The sequence below is a fragment of the Leucopleurus acutus genome (genome assembly GCF_964270905.1).
Source record: "Leucopleurus acutus genome assembly, chromosome: 6".
In the NCBI taxonomy this organism is placed as follows: domain Eukaryota; kingdom Metazoa; phylum Chordata; class Mammalia; order Artiodactyla; family Delphinidae; genus Leucopleurus; species Leucopleurus acutus.
In genome coordinates, this window is record NC_139149.1 from 25477223 (window position 1) to 25502318 (window position 25096).

The window sequence follows — 25096 nt, forward strand, 5'->3', positions numbered from 1 at the left end:
CCACAATTTATTTATCCATTCTGCTGTTGAATTATTTTCAGTTTGGGTCAGTTAAGAAAGAATTGCTATGAACATTCTTTTATTACATGTCTTGGTGAACATATTTTTTGGGTGTATTTTCAGGAGTCTGAATTTCTGGGTCATAGATACTGGCTGAACAGTTTTCCAGAGTGGTTATACCAATTCATAACTTCCGTCAGCAGTAAGATATTTCATGGGTCCTTTTTTTAACCCTAATGTGTTACAATTAATTTCTCTTACAATTTTTTTTTGATGCACAGATTGCTTCACATTTGGTTAGTGGAACCTCTTCATCCTGGGCCTTATGTCCTTTTGACATCCTTTTTGTAAAAAAGAAATCTGTAGACATTTTGCTAAATTTTTCCTCTGGTGTTGCTGTGTTCTAGCGCATCATTCATTTTTCTCACTGTGTGCACCTAAACTTCATCATCTCTTTGGGGTTCTAAACCATCGTTCTTTGAGCGTCCCTTGATTTCTGGCACAAGTTGTTCAACTGAGTTTTAACAAATGCATATACCTGTGTAACCTAAATCCCTCTGAGAGAAAGTGCCATTAGTTTTTTAAAATTGAGATATAATTCACATACCATAAAATTCAAAGTATGCAATTCAGTGGGTTTTTATATATTCACAAGGTTGTGCAGCCATTACCACTGTCTGCTTTCAGAATCATTAGTTTTTAATTGCTGAGTTTCTCACAGTTCAGAATCAATTTCGGAATTACTGGTTTTTATAAATGTTAGCCTTCAGCTTCTTGCTTTTATTTTTTAACAGTTTTGTGCCATAATACTGTTTACGTCTTTGTAAGAAGTAAAGCATTTGTAAGTCATTGATTTATACATACGTATTTGAAGATGCATATTTTCAAATAAATATTCAGGGAATTCCGTGGCAGTCCAGTGGTTGGGACTCTGAGCTCTCACTGCCAAGGCCCCAGGTTCAATCCCTGGTCGGGGAACTAAGATCCCACAAGCCACATGGCGCAGCCAAAACAAAAAAAAATCAAGATCTGATAAATTGGGAGGAATGGGAACTAATGTTAAGTAGGAGGTAAGGCACTTAGAGCTGGAGTGAGGCTTCTGATGGTCCCACTGACTCCTCATGGATTTCCCTAGGGGCAGGGACCAGGTAGGTAAGTTGTTGCTTTGCCTTCAGGAGGTTTTTTGTCTGTCTCCACATTTCCCCAGTTTTTAGCTAAAGAAATCTTCTAAATGTAATTTATATTAATATGATGTATCTCAGTTAATGTATTTTTTAAACTTTTAAAATACAGACTAACCAAAAAACTTGAAGAAAGGAGAGAAGAGAAAAGGAAAGAGGAAGAACAGGTAAAGTGCATGTGCCTGGCATTGTTTTCCTCTTCCCTTAAGTGAGGGAGCATTTGATTCCCTATTCAGTTTGGCAAACCTGGAATGGCTTCCTGGTTATATAGTTCAGTGTTGCAGCACAGTGAGGGGAATTATCTGTCTTCTGTGGTAAGGTCATAGTGTACACTTTTTTGTGTTCTTTTTATAAATTGCTAGGAATAGGTTGGACCATCTTTTCTTCCTCTGCAATAAATCCTTTATGCTAAGAATAAAGGGACTTGAACTAAAATTGGTTTGATGCAGTTCAGAGTTTTAGTTCCTTTTTGTGAAAAAGAAATGCGTAGATATTTTGCTGAATTTTTCCTTTGGTGTTGCTGCGTTCTAGTGCACCATTCGTTTTTCTCACCTTGTGCACCTGAACTCCGTCATCTCTTTGGGGCTCTAATATACGAAGGTTATCAGGTCTTCAAGCTAAATAAATGACTACCATGTTGTCCTTAGAGGGCACCTCAGAAACCAAAGACCTGTACTGTTTTTTTTTTCAAATGACACTGACCACATCATAATCTTAACAGAACCACTGGCAAAGACTTATAAATTGATAGACATTTGACCATTAACCCATGCTGTTAATATATTCTACTAGACCCCTAGATTTTGTGAAGTTGTTCTGTTCCTTTAGCTGTACCCTACAACTGGCTTTCCCTGCATACAAAATAATATTAAGGGAAGATTATTAAATTTTGTTTTTGACTCATAAAACTTACTTTTTCTTTAATTCAGAGAGAAATTAAGAAGGAAATTGAGAGGAGGAAAACTGGAAAAGAAATGTTGGATTATAAAAGAAAGCAAGAAGAAGAATTAACAAAAAGAATGTTAGAGGAAAGAAACAGAGAAAAGGCAGAAGATAGGGCAGCTCGAGAGCGTATAAAACAGCAGATTGCACTGGTGAGTATTAAGTTTATTTTTAATGCTTGACTCTAGAACATTAGTGAAATTGTTTTTTCATGCACAATAGTTTTGGCTTACTACCAGACAGGGCACACGAAAATAGTAGATTTTAGGGACTCAGAGCATACCAATTCTGTTTTCTTTTCCTAGAAATTGTGTATTGAATTAAAATACAGTTAAGATTAAACTTGAGATGATTTTTTGTAAGTAGTTTTTCTCAGTGTTATATTATGAATTTTATCAGTAGTGAAAAGGTAGTTTTCAAAGATTCCCCAGGAAAGAAGCTAAGAATTTGCAACGTCACAGGCTCCGCTAGTCATAAGCATCTTTTTTAGGACATTCAAAGGATTTAGACACATCAAGCTTTAGGATAGTTTTGCAACAATTGCTTTTATTTATTTATTTTTTAAAAATTAATTTATTTTTGGCTGCATTGGGTCTTTGTTGCTGTGCGCAGGCTTTCTCTAGTTGTGGAGAGTGGGAGTTACTCTTTGTTGCAGCGTGCATGCTTCTCGTTGCAGCGGCTTCTCTTGTTGTGCAGCACAGGCTCTAGGCGCACAGGCTTTAGTAGTTGTGCGCACGGGCTCAGTTGCTCCGTGGCATGTGGGATCTTCCCGGACCGGGGATCGAACCCATGTCCCCTGAATTGGCAGGTGGATTCTTAACCACTGCGCCACCAGGGAAGTCCCAACAATTGCTTTTAGAATTAAGCAGTTGTAATACATATTACACCCTACTTAATATTGTTCGTTTATTTATTCATTCAGTAAATATTTATTGATTATCTGTTATTTGCCAGACCTTGTTCCAGACTTTAGAGAGAGAATAGTGACCAAAATCAAGTCCTTGTTTGTTTACTAATAACTCTGGTCCCTGAAAGTTGATAAAACTAAAAAATACCAGAATCAGAGTGATGAAGTTCATGTATGGCCTTAAGGAATTTCATGCATATTTATGTTCCTTATGTTTGGAAATGTGTAACTAGATCTTTCTGGCAGTGAAATATAATTAGTATCTAACAACTGTTTTAAAGGACCGTGCAGAGAGAGCTGCTCGTTTTGCAAAGACAAAGGAAGAAGTAGAAGCTGCTAAAGCTGCTGCCCTGCTAGCCAAACAGGCAGAAATGGAAGTCAAGAGAGACTCTTCCACAAAAGAAAGAAGGTACTTTATTTCCTGCTAAAATGTATGTGTGTACATGGCAGCTGAGGAGAAAAGCAGTTGTGGGCTGCTTTTTAACACTGATGTGTTCTGTGGATTAATAAATCGTTCTGCAAGAACATATTGATCAGTTTGGCAGCTGCCAGTGGTATTTGTCATTGAATGTGAATGTACAACGTAATGGTACTAAATACATGATGTTTAAAAGAAGGCTGAAGAAATCTCTTTTCAAAAGACAGAAAGCACATACATCAAAATGATTATAGTGATTATCTCATGTGTACTGGAATTCTTCACTTGTTAGAATATCAAGTCAAACAGGATTAAGCAAAAGAGGGAATCTGTTGGCTCTGCACCTGGGAGTTACAGTGATAGAATTGGTTAGGCATCACCAGATCCAGGGATCTGAAGGATATTATTAGGATTTTTTCTCTCTCCTTTTAATCTCTTGGTTTCTGTCTTAGCTTTATTCTCAGAGAAACTCTTTAGATAGTGTCAGGAGAGCCTAGGGCCTCCTGGCACCTTCCAGGATCTTGAGCTTCTGATCCTAGAGAGGAAAGACTAATCCTTTTTCTCATTCACTGAGAATTCTGATTGGCCCTGCTTGGGTCATGTGGCCATCTTAATACCAATCACTATGTCCACTTGTATAGGCCAGCTGGTTGGGGTAGTAGACATGCCCACCCCTGTGCTGAAGGAGATAAGGAAATATTACTGATAATCATACCCGAATGAATGAATGAATTGGAGGGATAAGGCAGTTCCCCAAACAAAAATGTGTTGCAAAGACAAAAATTCAGATTTCCAGTACATACTGCTAGTAGGATTACGGTTAATGTTTGTATTGTTCTTTGTACTTTTCTGTATTTTCTATATTAGAAGATTAACAAGTGGGATTTCCCTGGTGGCGCAGTGGTTAAGAATCTGCCTGCCAATACAGGGGACATGGGTTCGAGCCCTGGTCTGGGAAGATCCCACATGCTGCGGAGCAGCTAAGCCTGTGTGCCACAACTACTGAGCCTGTGCTCTAGAGCCTGCAAGCCACAACTACTGAGCCCACGCACCACAACTACTGAAGCCTGTGCACCTAGAGCCCGTGCTCTGTAACAAGAGAAGCCAGTGCAATGAGAAGCACGCAAACTGCAATGAGAAGCACGCACACTGCAATGAAGAGTAGCCCCCACTCACTGCAACTAGAGAAAGCCCGTGCGCAGCAATGAAGACCCAGTGCAGCCAAAAATAAATAAATAAAATAAATAAAAACTATTTTCCGAAAGTCATAAAATACTTAAGAATATATTTAACAGAAGTGTAAAATTTGTACACTGAAAACTAGAAAACATTATCGAAATAATTAAAGAAGACCTAACTAAATACATGGAAAGATATTTTGTTTTCATAGATCAGAAGACTATATTGTTAAGATGGCAGTAATCCTCAAGCTGGTTTACAGATGCAACATAATCCCTATCAAAATTCTAGCTGTTTTTTTTTGCCAAAATTTATGCAGGAATCTGATTCTAAAATTTATATGGAAATGCAAGGGACCCAGAATAGTCAAAACAATCTGGAAAAAGAACAAAGTTGGAGGACTCAAACTTTCTGATTTTAAAACTTAACTATGAAACTACGGTAACCAAGACAGTGTGGTATTGGCATAAGGATGGACATATGGGTTGATGTATAGGCATACCTCGTTTATTGTGCTAATGCTTTATTGCAGTTTTTTACAGATTGAAGTTTTGTGGCAACTCTGTGTTGTCAGTTGATAGTTAGCATTTTTAGCAATAAAATATTTTTTAATTAAGGCATGTACATGGTTTTTCTAGACATATGTTACTGCACACTTATTAGACTGGAGTATAGTATAAACTTTAACTTACATGCACTGGGAAACCAAAAATTTCATGTGACTCGCTTTACTGTGATAATTGTGGTGGTGTGGAACCAAACCCACAATATCTCTGAGGTATGCCTGTAGTAGGAATCGAGTCTCTAGAAATAAACCTATGCGCTTATGATCAACTGATTTTTGAAAAGTTTACCGAGACTATTCAATGGGGGAGAAAATGGTGTCTTCAACAGATGCTGCTTGGACAAGTGGATATCCATGTGCAAAATAATAAATTTGGACCATTATCTCACACCATATGGATCATCTACCTAAGTGTGAAAGCTAGAAGTATAAACTCTTGGGAGGAAAAGAAATGAGGAAATCTTGTGATCTTAGAATAGGCAGTGGATTCTTAGACATGACACCAAAAGCACAAGTGACAAAAGAAAGCAACAGATAAGTTGGACTTCATCGAAATTAAAAACTTTTATGCTTCAAAGGATATCATATATCATCAGGATAGTGAAAAGACAACCCACAAAATTGGAGGGACTTCCCTGGCGGTCCAGTGGTTAAGACTGCGCGCTTCCACTGCAGGGGGCATGGGTTTGATCCCTGGTCAGGGAACTAAGATCCTGCATGCCACACAGTGCGGCCAAAAAAAAAAAAAAATTGGAGAAAATATTTGCAAACCATATATCTGATAACGGACTTGTAACTGGAATATAAAAAGTCAACAACAAAGAAGCAAACAAGCCAATTTAAATATGGGGAAAGAATTTGAATAGATATTTTTTCAGAGAAGATACACAAGTGATTAATAAGCACATGAAAAGATGCTCCACATTATTAGTCATTAGGAAAATCAAATCAAAACCACACCTTCTAGGAAGGCTAAATTTAAAGTGACCACCAGGACTTCCCTGGCGTTTCAGTGATTGGGATTCCATGCTCCGAATGTAGGGGGCACAGGTTCATTCCCTGGTCAGGGAACTAAGACCCTGAATGCCTCATGGCCGGAAAAAAATAAGTAAGTAAGTAATGTAAGTAAGTAACCGCCAGGTCTTGGCAAGGATGTGGAGAATTTGGAACCTTCCTACATTGCTGATGGGGTTATAAAATGGTACAACCGCTTTGGAAAAACAACTTGGCAGTTCCTCAAAATGCTAAGCAATTCTACTCTTAAGTATATATCCAAGAGAGTTGAAAACAATGTCCACACAGAAACCTGTACGTGAATATTGATAGCAGCGTTCTTCATAATAGCCAAAATGTGCTAATAACCAAAATGTCCATCAACTGAAGAGGGGATAAACAAAATATAGTATATAGCATACGATGGAATATTTTTCAGCAATAAAAAGGAAGGAAGTACTGACCCTTGCTACAACTTGGATGAACCTGGAACACATAATGCTACATGAAAAAAGCCAGTTACCAACAAGTCACACATCTTATGATTCTGTTACAGGAAGTGCCAGAAACAGACAAATTCACAAAGACAGAAAGTAGATGAGTGGTTGCCAGGGAAAGGGAGAGGGAGGGATGGGGACTGACTGCTAAAGCGCTTGGTTTCTTTTTGGGTGATGAGAATGTTCTGGAATTAGATAATAGTGATGGTTGCACAGCTCTGACTGTATTAAAAACCACTGAATTGTACATTTTAAAGGTGAATTTTATCTCAAAAAAGCTGTTGTTAAAAATAATAAATGAGATTTGACTGTGAAAAAAGCCAATTTTCTTTTTATTTTCTCTAATTGGAGAAATATTTGACATACATTTCTCTATAAGTTTAAGGAATACAGCCTGATGGTTTGATTTACATATATTTTGAAATGATTACCACGGCGCGTTCAGCTAACATCCATCTTCTCATACACATTTGGCCCTTGGACAGTGCGGGGTTGCAGTTGGCGTGCCACCCCTGCGTAGTCAAAATTCCATGTATGACTCCGTGTCCACGGTTCTGCATCCATGGATTCGGTCAGCCGTGGATAGTGGAGTGCTGTAGTATGTTTATTGCAAAAAATTCACCTCTACGTGGACCCGTGCAGCTCAGACCCCTGTTGTTCATGGGCTAAATGGAGATACAATTAAAAAACCTCTTTTCTTACGATGAGAATTCTTAGGATTTACTCTCAACAGCTTTCCTATATATCATAACAGCAGTGTTAGCTATAGTCGTCTTGTACGTTACATCCCTAGTACTTATTTACCTTAAATTAGAATTTTATACCTTTTGACCACCTTCCTCCAATCCTCCCTCCCCAACTCTCCATAAAAACCTGTTTTCATTACACATTACCACTTCCATTTTCTCTTAGTTTTAATGATGTTGTTTGAGAATGTGTATAAGTAAAGATGCTGACTTAAATTTTCATTTTCTCATAGCAGTGTTGCGAGAATTCAATTCCGTCTTCCTGATGGTTCTTCCTTTACAAATCAGTTCCCTTCTGATGCTCCTCTAGAAGAAGCAAGGCAGTTTGCTGCACAGGTAAATTTATGTCTTGAGTTGTAATGAAGGTAGGTGAATGGGTTATTAGAATGTAGGAGGGGAAGTTTTCCAGGCAGGATTTGAAGAGTATGAATAAGTTATGACTTATCCCCAGGAGCGAGGCACAAGATGCCTCTGGGATGTTGTGGAGCTTCCGTCATGTATGAGTGCCATATGGGAACAGCATATCTGCTTGTTCTGTAAAAAGATGAATTTGCTGCTATTGTAAAATAGACTCTGGAAACTTTTCTCAGTGCTTAGTACATTCAGTTGGAGGAATGAAAAGCGAGTGATTTTCCAAAAGTCTAATCTGAAGGAGTTGTCCTCTGTAAAAGATGCATTTTTTCTTAGTCCTCTCTCTGAATTTTCTGCAAGTTGCTTAGAATGCTTTAGGGCTGGCAATTTTCCCACCATCTGCCAGTTGATCAAACCTAAAGATCAATAATCTTTATTTGGCAACAAGTATCTTCTTCAGGAATTTACTTCCAGAACATGGCCTTATTCAAGATCTGAATGGTGGTGAAATTGACATCTTAGAAGAGAAGATATGAGTACTTTCCAGTTAGTTTTTATTCTCTGATTGATTACTTTTTCAAAATGAGGCATCAGATGTCCTTTAGGATCTAGGCTTATTACACGCACCGGTATTTGTTTTACATATCACTTCAAGATTAAAATTAGGATTCAGACTTTTCTGCTAGACCTCTTCTGCATTTAGTCTGCCATCTCACTTATAGGTCCCAAGAAAAGGATGCCTAAAAAGTTATATGCCTTCTTCCACTGGTGAGCTTGGCTGGACAGTATAAAAAGTTATTTTAATAACTCCTTTCCCCAAGCTTTATAGTAGAATCAACTCCAGATAGCCTCTTTCATCCTTCTTTTGCCTTGGAGCCCCACTTAGGGCCTCCCCAAATGGGGTGCTTCTGCCACAGGTAAGTGAAGAGGGAATCACCTGAGTAAAAAAGAAAGATCTTTAATTGCATCAGTCCTATTAGAACTTCATCTCAGTACAGTGACCTAATTTTGTGACCTTATGTTGAGTGAGAACAGTGAGAGAGGTAGTATGACCTAGAGTAAAAAATTACAAAAAACAGGGCTTCCCTGGTGGCGCAGTGGTTGAGAGTCTGCCTGCCAATGCAGGGGACACGGGTTCGAGCCCTGGTCTGGGAATATCCCACATGCCGCGGAGCAACTAGGCCTGTGAGCCACAACTGCTGAGCCTGCGTATCTGGAGCCTATGCTGCGCAACAAGAGAGGCCGTGATAGTGAGAGGCCCACGCACTGTGATGAAGAGTGGACCCCGCTCGCCGCAACTAGAGAAAGCCCTCGCACAGAAACGAAGACACAAAACAGCCATAAATAAATAAATAAAAATTTAAAAAAATTACAAAAAACAGAAATTAGACTCTTCCTTTGGAAGATTTTATAAGTATAGGTGATTTAACATTGTGAAAGTGACTGTGATGCTTGCCCACTGTAAATTCCTGGACCTGGGATTATGTGTGTGATATGGGTTGATTATGGACCATTTACTGAGACAAGGAGGAGGCAAAAACTCCTGTCATATGTATAATATGAGGGAAATTCTGGTCTATTCCAGATTTTTAATACAAAATACCTACAATCCAAATGGGTATTTGTGAGATATTAATGTAAGTTTGCCAAAGGACAGTGAAAACTCTTAACTGCAAACTGCAGTCATACTTAAGATATCTAATTGTTCATTTTTATTCAGTATATTTATATAGTCTTGGGAAACATATTCTTGCTATTTCGTGGTTTTTTTTTTTTTTTTTTTTTGCAGTACGCGGGCTTCTCACTGTTGTGGCCTCTCCCGTTGCGGAGCACAGGCTCCGGACGCGCAGGCTCAGTGGCCATGGCTCACGGGCCCAGCCGCTCAGCGGCATGCGGGATCCTCCCAGACCGGGACACGAACCCACGTCCCCTGCATCGGCAGGCGGACTCTCAACCACTGCGCCACCAGGGAAGCCCTCATGGTCATTTTTGAGTTTTAAAAGCTTTTAAGTACTCTTTGGATTTGATAGCCTTCAGCTATTTTTTGAAGCACAAAGTTTTTATAAATGTTTTTTGATTTTACATTTAAGTGAACTTTTAAAATTAAAGCAGTCATTTTGGATGCATATGAGTTTGTAATATCTTACTTTAAAAAGGCTCCACTGTAACGTTTTAAAACTTATTGTTATGTTACAGACTGTTGGCAACACTTACGGTAATTTTTCATTAGCAACAATGTTTCCCAGGAGGGAATTTACCAAAGAAGATTATAAAAAGAAATTACTGGATTTGGAACTTGCCCCAAGTGCTTCAGTGGTACTGTTGCCAGTATGTATATGCATATATATTTTTTCTATTCTTATAGTCCTGTTTGTTCTGCTCTTGATCTTTTCTTATAATTAGAGGAAGGGAAGGTGAAAAGTGTACTGTGGGTAATTAAAGTCCAAATTATCAAAAAATGTTAGATCAGTTTATTGTTCCATTATCCTGGGCTTTATATTTGTATTGCTAGTGAGACACAATATAAATTTTCAGCTTTTTCCCTCACCTATTTTCATGTACAAAAAACGACCAGTAGGAGAGGAAAAGAAATGTAGAATATCTGCCTAATCTACTGACTTGGTGTCATTTATTTATGTATGAGTATATGAGTACTGTTTACCAATTTTTAAAAAAACATTTTAATCTAAAAATAACATTCATTTTTAAACATATTAATCCCATCTGATCCTAACAATATTTTAATCTCTGATTTAAAAAAAGGCTCAGAACCTTAAATAATTTTGCCAAGGTGCCACCTTAAGTGCCAGAGCTGGGATGAGAGCTTGGTTCTTCTATATCTTGGTTAGTATATGGTAGTGCCCCCTAACCTGCAGTTTCTCCTTCCGTGGTTTCAGTTACTCGTGGCCAACCGCACTTTGAAAACATTACATGGAAAATTCCAGAAATAAACAATTCATAAGCTTTAAATTGCGGGCCGTTGTGAGTAGTGTGATGAAATGGTGTGTTGTCCCATCTGGAACATGAATTATCCCTTTGTTCAGCGTATCCATGCTCTGTATGTTACCTGCTCATTAGTCGCTTTCTGGCCCTCTTGGTTATTGGATAGACTGTCGAAATATTGCAGTGCTTGTGTTCAAGGAACCCTAATTTTATTTAATAATGGCTCCAAAGCTCAAGACTGATGATGCTGGCAATTTTGCTAGTCCCTTATTGTGCCTAATTTATAAATTAAACTTTATCACAGGTATGTATGTATAGGGAAAAACATAGTATCTTTAGTGTTTGGTACTATCCATGGTTTCAGGCATCCACTGGGGGTCTTGGAAAGTATCCCCTGCAGGTAAGCAGGGGGACTACTGTAGTTTACCCAGATCTGAGCTTTAGCCCCACACCTAAAACAGTCCTCCAGTAATCAGGATTAGTTGTATTCATTGAGATCTGAAACCTTTCCCTTTTTAAAAATCATTAAGAAAGACTTTTAAAATCAAACTTGTTAATTTCATTACAAAAGTTTAGTTCTCTTCAAAATAATTAGTTCATTTCACTGAGAAACTACTTTCCAGTTTCTGTGTTGTAATTACTCCTTTAAAGAAAAAGAGCTCCAGGAGTTCCTAGAAGTTTACACACTTGAAAAACAGCAAAAGATGGCAATTTTACCTTCTTGCAGTAAACTAAAATCCACAGGACTTTTCCAGGTAAAAAAGTTTATCTGGAACCTTGAGTGTGATGTGGTTGGGCCGATGTTGTCTTTATCTAGGTTCTTTCTTAATTTTTAGGCAGGAAGACCAACTACATCCATGGTACATTCTTCCAGTGGCGACTTTTGGACATTCTTGGGGACAGTACTTTACCCATTCCTTGCTATCTGGAGATTGATTAGCAACTTCTTATTCAGTAATCCTCCTCCTGCACAGACCTCGGTGAGAGCAGCATCATTGGAATCCTCAAACCTTGCATCGTCTGGCAACTCAGAAAAAAGGTATTTGTTTGTATTTTCCCCATTTGCAAAATATGTTAGTAATGCCCAATGCCTTATTCAAAATGAAAAATTTTGTTATGGATACTTTGCCTTTTCTCTGTATAAGGGGGAAAACCCAACATGTTCTGGGAAGCTCAATACCTGAGTTTTCTCAGCCATCTTTCTAAAACCTATTCCATGGAAAGCAACTTTCACTGCTACTGATTTTATTATTTCATTTATTGAATTCTCTTTATCCCATAACAAAAGGCATATTTTTTTCAGGTCTAAACAGTAATATCTTTTCTTGTTACCCATGTTTTGTCTGACAAGATACTTCATTAATTTCTTACAGTCATCTTGTATGATTACTTTAGAGGGATCATTGTGCTGTAGATAATTTAACTGCCTCCTCTGGGTCATTCAGAGAAGGACCAAACTGGATGTTCACTTGAAAATGAAGTAACTCTTCAGAGAGTTATTTTGGACTAGTTCCTTAACCAAGAGGCCTTACTTTTGTTGGAGATGGCCAAGGTTTGAATGGTAATACTGATAGACAACACTAATGATCTTAGCTCATACCTCTGTTAAAATTCTACATATTTGGAAGAGGTTTACAGGAAGTATTTTATTAGAATTCGAGATTATACCCCCTTCTAATAATTAATAGCACAGTTTATTACAATATATACCTAGTATTGTTCAATACTTTATTGGGCCATTAATAGCAAATCCTCACACCAATCATGTGTGTTAAGTAATGAAAATCCTTGCCTTTGTGTGCTGTAAGGAGATCCCTAATCTTGTGTCCTGTTGACTCTCTAGATGACAATTTGTGTTAACATTGTGACTGGGCTGATGCAGCCTTTATTTCTTTCTTAACTATTAAGCAGGAAGACAAGTACATTACTCAAGTGGGGACAGAGAAATTGTTCTCTATCTAGTTTTAGAACAGCATTCAAACTAGGTCTTGTTAGGTCTGAATTTCAGAGCTCTTACTGAGCAATGAATGGAAGCATTTCATCCTGAATTACTGTCATATAGAAGAGCTTGCTGCGTGGGTTTCAAAAATTTATTTCAGGTAAGGGAAAAGGTCTTGGGTTGGGGCAAAGGATGGGATGAATGTATATCCGAGCAGGTGAAGCTTCGTGTTCTACCACTGGTTTTTGTTTTTCTCTCTCCCTTCCCCTCCAGTGTTGGAGAATGTATTAGCGTAAATTTCACCTGTTTCCTTTCCATTTTCAGATGAAGAACTGTTTGTTCTAAATTGTCCATGCAGAAATAAATCACTCTTAAAAGATTCTGACAGGATTGAAAATTGCTAACTGACCATTTCTGTATATTAAGCTATGATTGGAGTTTGGGATAGCCTCTAGGGTGTTGTGTAAGTTATAAATAAATATTTTAGTAGATACATCAGCTTGCATAAATAATAAAGGAAAGATTTAGTTGGCAAGTGGTCCCAGTCTTCTAAAACTTAGTGAGTCACCAAGAAATACATGGACAACATAATGTGACTAGTTTGGCTTAGAGAACAGATGAAGTTACACCACCAAAAATGTATAAAGTCTAGTACTGCATTAGTAGATACAATGATCTCTGTGGACTTTTCTTAAACTATACTAATGGCAGTTTAAAAGAAATGGCTTTGTGTTACTGCTGTTTTCATTTTATATCATCTTCTTCTTTCCTCCCTCTTCTGTTATTTCAGGGAACCAGTCAGAAAAAGAGTGCTGGAGAAACGGGGGGAAGACTTTAAAAAGGAGGGCAAGATATACAGATTGAGGACTCAAGACGATGGTGAAGATGAAAACAACACTTGGAATGGAAATTCTACTCAACAGATGTAGTGTGACAAGTACAATATGTGCAGTAATCATTGTTTCTCTTACGATTTAATTCAACTAAAATTCTGCTGGAGAAGTGGGACTGCTTTATGTTTTCCAACTCATCTACAAAATGTCTCTTTATTCCTGCTTAGTGGGTTAAAGTTGTTTAACCTCAGACAAGTCAAGAGATAAAATAACTGGCTGCTAGGTCCTTGTATATGGTAACCAACTGCTAGAAGCCTAAAATAACAAAAGGTCTGCGACAGCCTCCCTTTATCAGCTTTCTTGTTTAGTATTTCATATGCCCATTAGCCCTGTGCTCTCAGATGATATGTTTTGTTTAGGGCTGTTTTGCTCCAGAACTCCTCAGCCCACACAAAGTAACTGGTATGTCACTGAATAATTTGATTTTGAGTCAGAGCGTTTTAACTAGCCAATCAGATGATAATTTGGGTTTAACTTTTCTCTTCTTGCTCATCAGCTGCAAGCAAAATCTTGTAGTTTTTAATCTTAAACACTGAATAAAAAAATCTTTTCCAAAAATCAGAATGATCTTATCTTTCCTTTAAGTTTTGTTATCCTAGCATCTTTTTGTTGCACAGGGCTCTGTGGAGGTCATGTGTCTCTGATACCCCCCTACCCCACTGTACTGCCCTGGAACTATCCCAGGAAAGGAGGTGACCACCTTATCTTAAATATCACTGCAGGAAGAAATTTTCTGACACACACCGATGCTATGTTACTGTCTCTCCTAATTCAGGGAGGCATCGCTTTGTTTGCATAATGTTATGGTCTTTGTTCTCATCGGACAAAACAACTGCTGGTCTACAACTAGTTCTCTGTCACCTTTATACTGAAGTTTTGCTCTCAATAATGATAATCACTCTTCAAAGAATTGAAGTACCTGTATTGTAGAACAAGAAGTAGGGAATTAAGATCTGCCTCTTGCTCATTTGGTTATTCTTAAGAATTTTAGGTTCTTAATCTGACTAATGTGCTACTATATGTTTATGGTGGTGGAGACACTAAGAATGTTTGAAAGAGGGAGTAAGTTTGACTGTTCCTCTTCTAATCTTTTGTGTTTAGATTGGAATAGAAGGACTCTGACTTTATTTTGTAATGGGAGGAAGAAATTTTCCCAGAGCAAACTTCGTTTTTCACCAATGAAGTAACAGTGACTTTAAAAAATGGTAATAGTGTTGGCAAGGAAACAGTGAGACCAGGTACGTTGTTAGTAGGAATGAAAACTGGGATAATCTTTCTGAAAAACATTGTCAGAAACCTTAAATATTTCATGCTCTTTGATCTAATAAGTTTTTTGAAGGAATGACCATAAATGCAGGCAAAAGTTAGGTATAAACATGTTAAGTTTTATTTATTTTACTTCAGAATTAGAAACCAGCTAAATGCCTTCTGCAGAATTAACTTTTGCTGAGGAGAAATGGCACAATACTGATTCAACAATTCAGTTTAACGTATTTATTGAGTACCTGTTATGCGTTCCGGGAAAAAAGCAGGATACAGAGCTGTAGGTACAGTATGATCTCAGCTTTATAAACACATTTTATATAGAGGTAGTACTATGTATTAACATAATGTAAAGAAAACGCACCAAACGTTAATGGTGGTAAGAGTGATTATATATAATTTTAGTTCTTTTTTGCATCCTTATATGTTTCTCAATTTTCTGTAATGAAATTACTTCCATAATTTAAAAAGTAAGCTTGAAAAAGAAACATCTCCAGCAAGCATCCCATTTCAGTAAAGGTTTGTCTTCTTTAAAAACATAGCAATATGTCAATAAAAAACCAAGTTTGCCTTGAAAAAAAATCAAATAGAGATTCTTAGAGAAACGTACATAAAAGAATGATTCAGTCTTTGAGTAAGAGGATCCTTCATCAATTTTATATTTTAAAAAGTGTGCATGGTAAATTCAAAACCGTATGGAAGGCTATAAAATGACATCTTCCTCTTTGTATCCTATCCCCAGTTCTAGTCCCCAGAAGTAACCTCTATTAACAGTTTCTTTTGTAGTTTTCAGAAAAATTTTATGCATACATAAGCAAATATGTAATCTTTATTTTTTAAATAAATGGGATCATATTATATATATACTACTCTGCATCTTGCTTTTTTACGTACACAGTCTTGAAGATCTTTCCCCATCAACACATAGCTACCTCATTCTCATTAATGGCCGCAAAGCATTTCACTTGATAAACTTACCCATTCTCTGGTTGCGTTCATTGGTTATTACAGTTTTTGTGCTTGTGTTTGTTTTTCTATTACAAACATTGCTACAGTGAACATCTTTGGGAAGGTGTCTTCTTAGCTGTGGAAGTATACTTGAACGTCACTGAGTCAAAGGGTGTTTGCAGTTTGGATTATAAAAAATGCTGGGGAATTGCCTCCTGTAAAGGCTCTGTGAATTTACAGCAGCTAACAGGTAGGAGGATATTGATTTCCCCACATCCTTGGCAGCACTGTATTATACTTTTGCATCTTTGTCAACATGATAAATGAAAAACTGTATGCATTTTATATGCATTGTGTTGATTATGAATGAAGGTGAGCATCTTTTAATATTATTGGTTATTTTGATTTATTTTCTGAGAACTGCCTGTGTTTTCTTTCATTTTGTGTTTATCATCTTTTTCTTATTGATTTATAACAATTTCACATATATTAAGAAAGTTAGCCCTTTGTCTAGCATATGCTATAAATATCTTCTCCATGTTCATCTTTTGATGAGTATGTTGATGGTAATTTCTTGCCAGAATTTTTATGTGGTCCTGTATCAGCGTTTTTCTTTATGGCCTCTGGGTCTTAAGTCTTCATTATAAAATACTTTTCCCATTTCAGAAAGTAATTTAAAAAAAATTTACCCATCTATTCTAGCATTCTCGTGGTTTCATTTTTTTACATTTACATCTTGTATCCGAGTAAGGGATGTGGCTCCCTTTCCCCGCCTGTGGCTAACATCCTCAAGAGCTAACCTGTGAGCCACCTCCATGTATGGAGTGGTCCATCATCCACCTGCCCCCGGCCCCTGATTTGGCAGGCCGCCTCTGTCATGCACCCTGTTCCCATGCGTGGCTGGTTTGTCTCGGCTCTCTTTTCCTTTGTTGATCTTTCTATTCTCTCTGTTTCAAAACTACTTTTTATAACTAGTTTTATAATATATTTTATATTCTTTTTCCCCCCAGATTTATCCTGGATCTTTTCTCAAGTTTGTTTCATGTGAAACTTTGTAGTATTCTTTTTCATGTCCTGGCCCCCCCCCCCCCAAAAAAAAAAGTTATATTGACTTTAGGTATAATTGAAAGCTTATACGAATGTCTCATATCACTTTTAGAACCATCTTCACCCCATCTGATAAACTTTTTCTGTCTATTGGTAGGAGAAAAATGCTTGTGCCCTGCAATTCTGACTGTCAGGTTGGGGCCCACGGCAGTGGAACATTTTGATAGGAATTTTCTATAGATACAATTCAGGTAAGGAACACTTATAAGAAGCAAAATTTCGAGTGTGATTGGCCTTTTAAAACCAATTGAAAACTGCTCTATTTTAAAAAAAAACTTTCTCCCAGATATCTAGGAAGAATATATAGACTAAACAAGTTCGAGTGTTCCATACTGTGACTGTCTGATTAGCACCTCCAAGGGGCATTGATAAAGACTCGCTGCTACTCAGCATATGTTTTGTGAATGAGCACACAAATGCAGCAGGTGTGTTTCCTCTGCCCTGTCTCCAAAATGTGCCTGCCAGGGACACTGAGACGTGGCCCTCTGGCCTCCAAAAGCTAACAGCAGAGGATTACTGCGGTGAAGCTATACAAGCGGACAGTCATAACTTCTGTGGAACCTGCCTTCTCAAGGAGAAGCACCCACAGAAGATAGATAGGACACAGTTAGTAGCACCTTTTTTAGTTTCTGAGGAACACAAGGTAAGCGTCTGGGAGGGAGCCTGAAGAGAGAGGGCAGGAGATGACATTGTAGTTGATTTTTTATGAAAAGGATTGATATGGTTCTTACTAATGTTTTTGCCTTTAAAATCTCTGAAAATTAAAACAGCCCAGTTCAGTGGCTCACAGAACCAGTAGACACATTCAGTATCTACTTATTTCCACAAGAGCCACTCGCAGGGTCATCTAATGCCCACGTGAATTCCTGATACTGGGGCAAGGTGGAGATATTTCCATTTTAATCAGGGACTTGAAATCCTTCAAGTTTAATTAGTATCTAATAGTGCAGAGACTTTTACAAACTCTCTTATGGGTAAATTATAAGATCCTCAGTGGTCCTGGAGGTGGCAAAGGCTTCAAAGAAACTAGGCCTATTTTGCAGAACTGGAGGAGGTGGTAACTTGAGGTCAGAGTGAAGAACTATGGCTCAATTCCTGTTCACCTGGTTGTGTTTGCTTTTGCTTGGAGCGCTTACAGTACTTGTAGGACAGAAGTGCCACACCAGAGACTCCAAGAAGCATTAGAGCAAAGAGTACATACAGTGCTGTCTGGGTCTCTGTTGTACCCAGCCTGAGCCCCAGGAACTGAACGTCCTCTTCTCTCATGGGGCTGGCGGTGGGCTCAGCATCTAGGAGAGGACAACAGAGGCAGTGTGTGCATTGGTACAGACGGAGTTATCAGATGTATGTTAACCTAGATTAAGCCCGAGCCACATCCTTGCAGTAGAGAAGCTACAGGGTGAGCACGTTGCGGAGGTGACGATACGAATCCTTCACACTGAGTTATGAGCCTCTGAAGGAAGTCACGTCATTTTAGTTTTGAAGCATCCCTCTGATTAGAGTATAATCTATACTGGATAATTGTCTCTTAATTTGTATAGTACTTTATACTTTTTCAGTCACTCAGCAAACATTGGCCACCTTACATTGTGCCAGGCACGGTGTTTGATCCTTGCATCGGCCCAGCGTTCGCCTAGTTTCTTGCCTAAGGCTGCGCAGCAAGTTAGTGGTAGGGCTGGGACAAGAATCTAGACCTGCTGTTCCCAGACCAGGGCCTAGTTTCTCGATGTAACTTTAACCCTAATTCCTTTGTTCCATCCTAAGAATGTCTGGAGCATTCAAAGAACAGAAATGTTGGTTGAATGAATGAAGGGGATGGAGAGGCAGAGAGGAGGGTAGTAAACTAGAAGAAAATAGAAACAGGCCCCCTCGCCCCTCACCCTCTGGCTTTTGTCCCTCCCAGAGCCACGTCTCACCTTGCTGCAGACAAGGGTGTGGCCCTGCAGCGGGGTCAGGGAAACCGTTGCACCGGACTATGGAGGCGTAGAACTTGGCCGACGCTTTGGGGATCCTTGGCAGAGAAGTGTCAGTATAGTTCACGAAATGCACACCGAACTTCTCTGCGAAGCCTGTGGCCCACTCAAAGTTGTCCATCAGAGTCCAAACCGTGTATCCTCGAAGGTCCACCTTATCCTGCACAGCTGCCCAAAGACAGGCCCCAGCTTGAGCTTCCCTGGTCTTCCCAAGACACCTTTCCACCAGGCCTACTGAGGCCGTGCCTGCCCACAGCTTTCCTACAGTCCCTGCATGCAGGTCAAGGTGAGCTTTTTTCAGCTCTTTAAGAGAGCTCCCCACCCTTTGCATGCAGGAATCGTTAGCTGGTCCTCCATGGGTGCTCCTGCATTTTCTAGAAAGGCTCAGCCCTGAATGGGAGTCAGGAACATGGGTAGAGACTAAATTAATCCTCCTGGGTCATGTGTAATCCTCCTTGTCTTCACATCATGGGTTATTGGTCTTGGACAGAGCCTTAGAGTGTTAATGCTCTTCCCTATAGAAAAGTGGCCCTCGGAAAATATTTTGTCTGGAATAAGATTTTCTAATCGTTTCTTTTTGCTGCTGCATTGCTCATTTTCTTTTACTCAGCATTACTTACTGTTTCCATGTCATAGTCCCATCCCAGGTGGTTCTGCTGAGCTAAGGGCCTCAAACTTTTGCTTGGGGAACAAAAGATCATACAGACAACCCCTCCAGCCCATTCCATGTGGCCCCCGCCCAGACTGTCCTCAGGAGGGCACTGCTGTTCAGGGACATTGACACCAGAGGATCAAGCAGAGCAAATGACAGGCCAAGAACTCGGGTCTAGCTGTATCAGGCAACAGGGTTTGCTTGCTGAGCTTAAATCTAGGAAGGAAGACTCTTAGTGTGCAGCCCCAAAGGCTTAAACCCAAAACGAGCTAGAAACCTCATCTTTCTCATCTCGGGCTTGTGGATGCAGTACTGCCCTGACTGCAGACGTTAGCATATGTTTCCAGCAGTGAAAGGTGCACTTGGAGGAAGGGCGGGGGCCTGGCATACCTTTGAGCGCCTCGTTGATGTAACTGCGGAGGTAGTAGATCCTAGCAGTGTCGTTGAGGTCTGATTCTTCCCGCTGGGACACTCCATTTTCTGTTACGTAGATCGGGGGGTTGTTGTACTCCTCCTTTAACCAGTTCAGGATCCTCCTGAAGCCGAAAGGTGTCATCTTCAGCCAGAAGGAGCCAGAGTCTGGCCAAGAGCGATCTGTGACGGAGGCAACTCCCCTACGAGTTCAAACGCTAAGGTTTAGGTCTCGATTTGTAAATCCCAAGAGGCCCTCTGCACAAAACAGGATTTACACTGGAAGAAAACAGATTTTTGCCTAGACTCGAGAGTCGTAGCTACACCTAGAAGAGTCAAAAGGCCTCGGATTCTCTCTTCACTAGTTGTAGTGGCATCAGTCAGTGCTGGTGTAACTTTGGACAGGCCACCTAAGCTCTCTGTTCTGCTTTCTACCTGTACAGAGGAATGGTCTTACTCATGGATCTAACCCTCCACGGCTCTGTTAACAGGCCACACCTCACACTAGATGTGAAAGGGCTCTGAGCTTCCCTTACCGTAATCTCCCATGGGATGCGAGTGCTATCTTCAGAGAAGAGGCGCCCTTGAGTCACCTATGTCTGGTCGACGCCACCCGCAGGCCACAGGCACAGCCACAGGCACCAGTATTTGGGCCTCCATTCATGTGATGATGGGGTAGATATGCTGGGACCTGCCTCAAGTGCCCAAGACCCTTCCTCTCTCTCCAGCGATGGGCAAGGAGAGGGCATCAGGTTGTGCCAGAGGGAGCTCTGCGGGGGTGCACAGAAGCTCATGCATTTCATTAGGAGGAACAGCCATTTAGATATTTCTTAATGTCCAAATCCGTCAGGGAAAAAAACCGTTGCGTTTTATCAGGAGCTGGATTTATTGTTCACCTGAACTGCATGTGGGGTGTTTCATAAGCTTGAGCACAGGTGCCTGGGAAGACAGTCCCAGGACCCATGAGGCAGCAAGAGTCGAGTGGGTGCGTGAACGGGGACCAGCAGGGAGGCCTCTCAGCCCTGCTCAGCAAGCCTGACTCTGGTGGTTGCAGGATGCAGTGGGGATGTCAGCGCTTGTTTCCAAAGAAAGAACCCGGACAGAGTCACAGCTACTGATGGGGAAAGATGCTTTGTCAGAAGAGGGACAAAACAGTGTGCACACATGATAATCCTGATTTTTTGTAATAAACATTTCTGTATAACTATATACTATATAAACTATATAATATAAATATATAGAGAGGTAGTACACCCATACACACACACACATACTTCTGAAATGACACAAGAATTTCCTGTTCTTGCTTTCCAGTGTTTCTACTGTGAACATATATTATTTGTAATACAGAAATAATAGTTTAACCTTTACCCTCAAAAGGAAAAAAGAAGCTTGTTATTTTGACTGAAATAACATCTGGTAAGTGAAACAAATCTGATGAAAAAAGAAAACCGAAAGAAAAAAAACCTTTTTTTCATGTTTTTAAAAACTCTTAAGCCTGTCTGCTTTTTAAATGGAAAGCATCTTGGAAACCCTAGCCTGAATTACTATCCGACTGATAGAGGTTCTTTTAGGTATCTCAGGAGATGGGGCTCATCTTGCAAAAACCCCAGGATACACAGCATGAGGAGGCAGTTTCAGAGGCTGTACAGGCCTCTAAGTGAGAGAAGAGGAGCACTTTGCTGTCTTTTCCAAAGATTGTTCCAGGCACCCTTCCTTACCTGTCTGCATCGAAGGAAGAGATCCAAGAGGCATAGTTGAGATCGTAGGCCAGGACAGTGGTGTAGTGATTGAACCCAAAAAAGTCATAGGTGCCGTTGATCCTCCTCTTCTCACTCTCTGTGAACTCAGGGAGCCTGGAAGGAAAGGGCCCTTAAGGACGTGGGGTTTGGGAAGAGAATGTGCTGTGGGGTGTTGGTGGAGGGCTCTAAACTCAGGTACCTGGAGGTGACTACGGGCCTCTGGCCGGGAGCAAGGAGAGGCCCTCCCAGCTGCTGCTGAAGGCTCCTGAGCCTCCTTCTACCAGACCACAGACCTCGCCTCCCTCTGGCGTTGCAAGACCCTCTCTCTCTCCCTGTTGCAAGTTTTTACTGTGGTTTGTTTAGGCGTGCTATTTTTCTCCAAAGTCATCCTCATTAGTAGGGGAAATACTTTTACAAATTGAATTGACTGAACTTTTGAGATTTGGACTTTTCTGCTCACATGATTTCACTGCACTTTTTAAAAAATTAGTTAACTTATTTTTTTTTTTTTTTGCGGTACACGGGCCTCTCACTGTTGTGGCCTCTCCCGTTGCGGAGCACAGGCTCCGGACGCGCAGGCTCAGCGGCCATGGCTCACGGGCCCAGCCGCTCCGCAGCATGTGGGATCTTCCCGGACCGGGGCACGAACCCGTGTCCCCTTCATCGGCAGGCGGACTCTCAACCACTGCGCCACCAGGGAAGCCCCTAGTTAACTTATTTTTGACTGTGTTGGGTCTTCGTTAATGCAAGCGGGCTTTCTCTGGTTGCGGTGCGCGGGCTTCTCATTGCGGTGGCTTCTCTTGTTGCGGAGCACGGACTCTGGGTGCACGGGCTTCAGTAGTTGTGGTTCGCGGGCTCAGTAGTTGTGGCACACGGGCCTAGTTGCTCCGCGGCATGTGGGATCTTTCCGGACCAAGGCTCGAACCCGTGTCCCCTGCATTGGCAGGCGGATTCTTAACAACTGCACCACCAGGGAAGCCCTGCACTTTCTTTTTAAACATCTGGTGGAACATTTTCCTTGTATTCTTTTTTTTTTTAATTGAAGTATAGTTGATGTACAGTGTAGTGCCAATTTCTGCCGTACTGCAAAGTGACTCAGTTATACACATGTAGACATTCTTTCCATGTATTCTTAGTGAGACTTTTCTATACAATTCAATCAACATGAACTTGTGTGCAACACTTAGAGGTTCATCTCAGCCAAATCCTGACTACATGCTGCAGGTTTAGGGTTGCCTAGAGAATGCCCTGCTTAGGTGCCTGACACCTCACCTTGACCTTTCTGCTACCATTAACCTGGGGAAGAACCTTCCCTCCCTGGGGTTTCTGAAATACTGGGGCAAAACTAAGCCCCCGTGCCCACGCCTTTACTTCCCCGCTCAGGAGCCAGCAGGGGTTCCTCAGGTCCCGTGGTGTCAAGGCTGATCCCCTGTGCTCGGCCTCCAGGCCCGCCACCACGTGGCCTTGGCCCTCCCACCGCTACTGGGCCAAGTCTCCTGAATTCCAGCTGCAGGTGTCCCACTCATTCCGACCTCTAGGCCGGTGCTCACACGCCTCCCCATTGGATGGAAGAGCCTCTGCTCTCCCAAATGCTGTTCCTTCTCAAGGCCCAGGCTCAGCTGATGTCCTGTCTTGTCCGTGAAGTCTCCTGGGTCTACCCAGCCTGCCCTGATCTCTGAGTTTTCCTTGCATGAAGAAATTGGGGAATAGAATTCCTTGGAGTGATGACGGTCACTGTCTTCCCAGCCAGTGTGTCAGCACTTGAGGAACCATATTTGGAACCCCCTCTTTGTGTGGACCTTGCCGGGCCTGGGCCTGGCCCTGGCCTTGGTACACAGTAGGTGCTCAGCAAGGTTGTGTTAATGGACTGGAGCACTCACTTGCTTGTTGGAGACCAGGGTTGACAGATCAGACCTTTTGGCTCAGCAGGACTTAACCCTAGCCAGGCCAGCACACACGTGCGTTTTAAGGGCCAGGATGGATTATTTCATCCTCACAGGTATAAGACTCAAAGGCTGTGTTAGGAATGCTTGCCTTTTGAAGTTTTACCCTAGCCTCCCCTTCTTATGGTCACATGAGCTACCTTAGAGCTTGTGGTTGTGTTCCCAGAAGGCCAGGGCACTGCGTCCCCTTCCCCACACCACACCTCTAATCCCCAGCCGGACGACTCTTAAACCGAGCACGGGCCCTGCAGTCAGCCTGCTTTCAAATCCCAGCTCCATCACTGAACAGCTGGGCAGTCTTGCCATAGTCTCTGTGCTTCAGCTTACTCATCTTTAAATAGGAGTGAAAGTACCCACAGAAGATGGATCAATGTTAGCTGTTGCTGACGTTGCTGTTACTTCCTTGACGGAAGTAGGACTGCCTCGGTGCAAACCATTGCCACCCACTGGCCAAAGGACAAAAAGCACTCGGCTAAGAGTCACCCATTGCTGCCCACATTCACTCCTAATGTGATGAAATAGGATAAGATGAGCTGGGGAATTTGTCCTCGGAGTGAGACGGTGGGTCGCTAAGAAGTAGGTGCCCTGGGGACGGATTTCCTGGCTATTCTGAAGAATAATAATAAGGGCAACTGCCTTTTGTCTCAACTGCCTGTCACAGCCATGCCAGGTCCTGGGCTAAGCAATTCACATACACACTCGCGTGTAATCTTCCCGGCAAGCAAGGAAGCTCAGACGCGCCTAAGACATGCCTCTCTGACCCCAACAGCCACGCTCTCATCACTGTGCCGTACACCCAGGAGCCTCAGTTGGGCACCACAGGGCAGACTTCCTCCCAGCTCTCATGGCTGAGTGCGTGGCGGCGCCAGGACCTACCGAGACTTGTTGAGGCCTGCCGCCAAGCTCCTGTCACGGACCCGTGTCTTCATCACCTCGGGGTAATCCCCATTCTTGAAAATCGGATGTGCGAACCAGCCTCCCATGAACTGCGGGTGGGGTTAAGGGGGAACAGTCAGTGCCGGCATTAACAGGCGGGCCCACAGGAGACCGGAGCTCCCGGCTCAGGCGTCGCTGACCCCAGGGCCCCTTCTCCCCAACCCAGTATGAAGCGTGCCTCTCTTCTGCGGCTGTTCCCATATTGCAGCTCAAATGCCCACAGGTCTTGTCACCCCGCTGGGAGCTCACTGTGGGAAGGGCAATGTTCTCACCCACTGTAGCTTGAGGGATGTGAACCGATTTGGCCCTGGACTTGACAAATGCGGCTGGCTGCCCTTAGGAGGGTCCTGCAGAAGAGCGGGAGAGACCCCAAGCCTCCAGGCCCTGATTTCCTCTCTTACCACAGAGCAGGTCGTTCCCCGTCCTCATGCCTAAGGACCCACCAGAACCTTCTGGGAGGAACCAGGTGCAAGGCTGGTTGCCCAGGCAAAGGATGATTCTTCATGGGTTTTGGACTCGCAAAGTGAGGAACTTTTCAGTCTGTTTTCTTGAATGAGGTCCAGGCCA

The 25096-nt window shown here is 41.5% G+C and overlaps 2 protein-coding genes across 3 annotated transcripts in view; one reads left to right on the top strand and one right to left on the bottom strand.

Moving 5' to 3' along the window:
* UBXN4 (UBX domain protein 4) overlaps positions 1-15806 on the top strand; it is a 34114-nt gene extending 18308 nt beyond the window's left edge. Inside the window, exons 7-13 of one of the 2 annotated variants that reach the window (XM_082841712.1) lie at positions 1294-1348; positions 2111-2275; positions 3312-3439; positions 7665-7764; positions 9976-10107; positions 11559-11761; positions 13452-15806. In XM_082841712.1, coding sequence (XP_082697838.1) covers positions 1294-1348; positions 2111-2275; positions 3312-3439; positions 7665-7764; positions 9976-10107; positions 11559-11761; positions 13452-13590 — 922 coding nt within the window. In that variant the 3' untranslated portion in view covers positions 13591-15806. Of the gene's footprint in view, positions 1-1293; positions 1349-2110; positions 2276-3311; positions 3440-7661; positions 7765-9975; positions 10108-11558; positions 11762-13451 lie in introns of both variants that reach the window. The other variant, XM_082841711.1, reaches the window with a different exon arrangement.
* A 2134-nt stretch (positions 15807-17940) lies between these two features.
* Positions 17941-25096, bottom strand: part of LCT (lactase) — a gene marked incomplete at both ends in the record, with an annotated part of 50966 nt that continues 43810 nt past the window's right edge. The window contains 5 exons of the mRNA XM_082841710.1: positions 17941-18161; positions 18789-19013; positions 19888-20111; positions 21630-21764; positions 24470-24579. Coding sequence (XP_082697836.1) covers positions 17941-18161; positions 18789-19013; positions 19888-20111; positions 21630-21764; positions 24470-24579 — 915 coding nt within the window. The remainder of the gene's footprint in view (positions 18162-18788; positions 19014-19887; positions 20112-21629; positions 21765-24469; positions 24580-25096) is intronic.